At 36.0% G+C, this 3918-nt stretch overlaps 1 protein-coding gene across 3 annotated transcripts in view; it reads left to right on the top strand.

The window, feature by feature from the left end:
* Positions 1–3918, top strand: part of LOC108621953 (Protein phosphatase Slingshot) — an 88788-nt gene that overhangs the window by 12744 nt on the left and 72126 nt on the right. For all 3 annotated transcript variants that reach the window (XM_018019564.2, XM_018019570.2, XM_018019587.2), the window contains exon 2: positions 2038–2197. In XM_018019564.2, the coding sequence (XP_017875053.1) occupies positions 2038–2197 (160 nt within the window). The remainder of the gene's footprint in view (positions 1–2037; positions 2198–3918) is intronic.

The raw sequence follows: 3918 nt of genomic DNA, 5'->3' as shown, positions 1-3918 counted from the left end.
AAAAATTAATTTTAGACAAATTTCTTTACACATTATTCTTTCACAATGCAGTCATTTTGACTGCTTTGGGCAATATAGGTATATACTAAGTTTCAGTCTTTCTAGTGTTAAATAATAGTAATTAATTTCGAGATTTTCTATTCAGAACTGTTAATGTGTTCTTCATAAGTTTATTTTATACAACTCATGTATGTACTTTTTTACTATTCACTTGTAGGTAATGTACATTACTCGAATTTTAACTTGTTCAAGAAGAAAGATTGCATTTTTAACATTCTCAGAATTGCATTCATGATGTATAATACAATAAAGAATGATATATGTTTTTAACAAGTAATAAAGTTTGACCTCTGACAATTTTATGAATATCACAAAATACTATGTAATTAAATTAGAAGAAATTATGGAAATGACTGCCAAAAACTGGCATTCGAGAGTTTTCCTCGACCATCGATCAGACCACTTGAAAGAGGATGGTACATACATAAAAATAATTAATTTCGAGATTCGCCACGCGCTCCACACGATAAATCTTCCTCTGACAGACTCGCTCCGGAGGGTAACCGTGCTTGTACCGAAAAGATCGAGTTCATTAATGACCGTTCAGAAATCTAACGTCCATAAGCTAAATTACGGTTCCGTGTCGTTTCCACGAAATCCTCATCTATCAAGTTTCGAACAAGGATGCAATATTCAGTAACCAATCTCGCTTGCGAAGGATAAAAACGAGTTTCATTACTGTGAAAGTATCCTCAATTATTACATATTTATTCCACTTATAATAACCTGACACACCCTTCTCATTACATAAACATACCATTTTAAATACATACTTAAGAGATATTACATATTTAGATATACATAATTAATACGACTCAAATAATGAAAAACGGATCTAATTTTCAAACTTAATAATAGTGATTTATCTCAGGAGTGGTAGAAATATTTAAAAAAATTAATAATGAAATTTGAAAAATTAATGAAAGAGGACCCAAGGAAAACATTAAAAAAAATGAAGAGATGAGCGGAAGATGAAAATGAATAAATGACTTTACATGGGAAATAACATTTTTACTGACATAAGAAGTTTTAGGGAGACAGTGACTTAGGAGAGTTAAGGATCTCGAAAATGACCGCGGAGAAATTGAACGCGCTCCAGTTTTGCTAATAACGCGGGCGACGTTAATTGCCCTCCGTCACGGCGGCTGGTCCCCTTATCGCGTGAAAGTAATCGTCACAGCTCTCGATAACGGAGATTGTGAAAGAGAGGTGGCGAGGCGCGCGTCTGCGTCGACGACGTTGCACCCGGGGATAGCTTTTCAGGTTTCTCTTTTCTCCGGTTACACACGTGTAATCGCCACCCTCGCCTCGTGAAAGAGAAACTTCTTCCCATTGTACGCGCCGCCGTGTCGCGAGCACGCGTCGTTACCGGAAGCTTACGTGGAATGCCACGTGCGCTTCGCGTACCACCGATGAGAGTGCAGCTTTCCGGTTTCGCTCGCACGATGACACGTGCTACTCGCAGTGGATGTTGTTAAGTAATTTATATTAAATTTAAATATAATTATAATCCAACTGCGGCTATTAATTTTGGTTTCATATTTAATCAAACTGATTTAAACCAATCATTCTCAATAGGGAGGAATGTATTAGTAGTAATTTTATTTCACAGTTACTAGTTTTAATGGCATATACGTAATTACTTACAATTTTATGTTTTGCACGTACATAACAGAGTCTATTTTATATTGGCGCATGTTTATACATACATGCGCTCGTTTCCCACTTCATAGGCTATACCACGTGACTCTGTTCCTGGGTTTTATTATTAGCCCTTCACATTATATTCGCAGAGGGAAAGAGGGAGAAACATATCATGAGCGAGATATAAGATTCATCTACCTTGACTTATGATAAAAACTAATAATGACGTGGATTTTTATGAAGTAAATAAATAATCGGAGGATTATAAAATTATACAAGCTTTTAGTATAACATTTCTTCTTAGTTTACTAATGATTGTTCTTTATTTTTCAGCCTAAGCGAATGTTACTTCGCGGGCAAGGGCGCCGCCCTAGTTCTACCCCCGCATGAAAGGGCCAGACCCTCGAGGAAGGTCTCCGCGGCAGGATGCGACATCCAACAGCACTTGCAGTCCATGTTTTACCTGCTAAGACCAGAGGAAACCCTCAAAATGGTGAGTACAAATATTTCCAACGATATGTTTTCTAGGAAAGATATAAAACCTTTTAGCTTAGCATTTTATCTCTTGAAAAAGGTTCGTCGAGTACTTCACTATTGATCTTAGATCTCGTTGCATGATGTAATCGGTGAATAAAATTATGCATCATTAATTTAGTCTGCGGATTTAATTGCACAAAATGTGTCTTCGCACAAAAATGTGCAGAAACATTTATAAATATATTAAATATGTCAGAAGTGAGTAAATGATAAAAAAAAATGTCTATCTATGTACATTTATTATATACATTTTTTTTTTAATTAATGAATGAATGTGTAATTTTGCATGAAAATCCGCAGTCTAACGATTATGTGGTAAAGTGTAATTTCCTGTAAGTTTATCGGTGCGTAAACATAAAGTACTCTTCCGTACGCATCGATTACCCCCCTGGTATCAATCGGAGAACGGCCCTGACATTTCCCGCGAAGGTTCAAGGATACGGGATCTATTTTATCTGAAAACGCAATCGATACCTCGAGACCGAGCCGCGAAACGTTTGCCAATTCCGCGATCTTGAAATTGGCGAACAACGCTCGTTTCGCCCTGCAATTTCCAACGTAATTCGCGTCATTTGACGCGAGGTAATTTATGCGATTGTCGTTTACTTCTCGTTTTATGACGAAGCTCGTACATGCGTTGCACGTAATTTTGTCGCAGTTGCATGGGGGATTTGATATCACACTGTCGAACTGTTTCATCTGTACTTATGAAAATTGTTATGGGAAATTCTGATGCTAAGGGAGATTTTGATATTTTTTATTTTATTATTTAAAAGGGTAATTGATTTATTCAAATGTAATAAGTAGGCTGGAGATGTTTCTGTGTTTATGGGAATTTAAAATAATTTAAGGTAACACAGATTGCAGTAATATGTAATGAAACATAAAATTATTATTAGTAGTATTTTCATTACGATTAGGCATGATGTATGACTTGTGTGTACAAGTTGTTAATATTTAGTATTATAATCCTTGGTTGTTTAATACAATGGGTAACTTCTATTTTATGCATACTATGAAACACTTACAGACTAATTACTTTACAAAATGTATATGTATAACTTCCGGAGACAAACTTCGTTGAGATATTACAGAGAATTTTTAATATTCCACTGCTCTAAACAGTATTTCATACAATTTTTAATATAATTTGTTAAACTATATATTTGTTTCTTTTCTTCTGCTGCTATTATAGACTTACTTATATTTATGTTCAATAAAATTCATCGGTTGAATTGTTTTTCTATAGAAATCTTATTATTTCTGAAATTCGGCAGCCTTTATTCAATCACTCTCTGTATGTATTTCGTACTGTTCCGTCAGTCAGAGAAATTGGCAGACGTAAACCTCATCTAAAATTACAAACCGTTTTACGATGTCGTTCACGTTGCCGCTGCCAGTGCAGAAAGTCCGGGTGCTGTGTAAACAGTCGGCAGGTAATTCGCCGTGTGACGTCAACCCGATCCTAACGAGAGCAAACCGTCGGTCCGCACGATTGCGAAATATTTCTCTCGGTCTGGATCGCGTTGTCTGTGTGCGGAATGAGAAGTTCGTTGCTTTGGAAAAACGTGTCTGCCCTCAACGCGTTCCGAAAGTTAAATAGTAGAAACTGTGGGATTATCAGGGGAATAGTAAGTAACAGTAAATACAAGTTATATTGAAATGATACTTGTCGAG

This window comes from Ceratina calcarata, unplaced genomic scaffold (assembly GCF_001652005.2).
Source record: "Ceratina calcarata isolate Rehan_Ccalc_2016 unplaced genomic scaffold, ASM165200v1 scaffold110.2, whole genome shotgun sequence".
NCBI classification, from domain to species: domain Eukaryota; kingdom Metazoa; phylum Arthropoda; class Insecta; order Hymenoptera; family Apidae; genus Ceratina; species Ceratina calcarata.
This window is presented reverse-complemented; position numbering and strand designations above follow the sequence as displayed.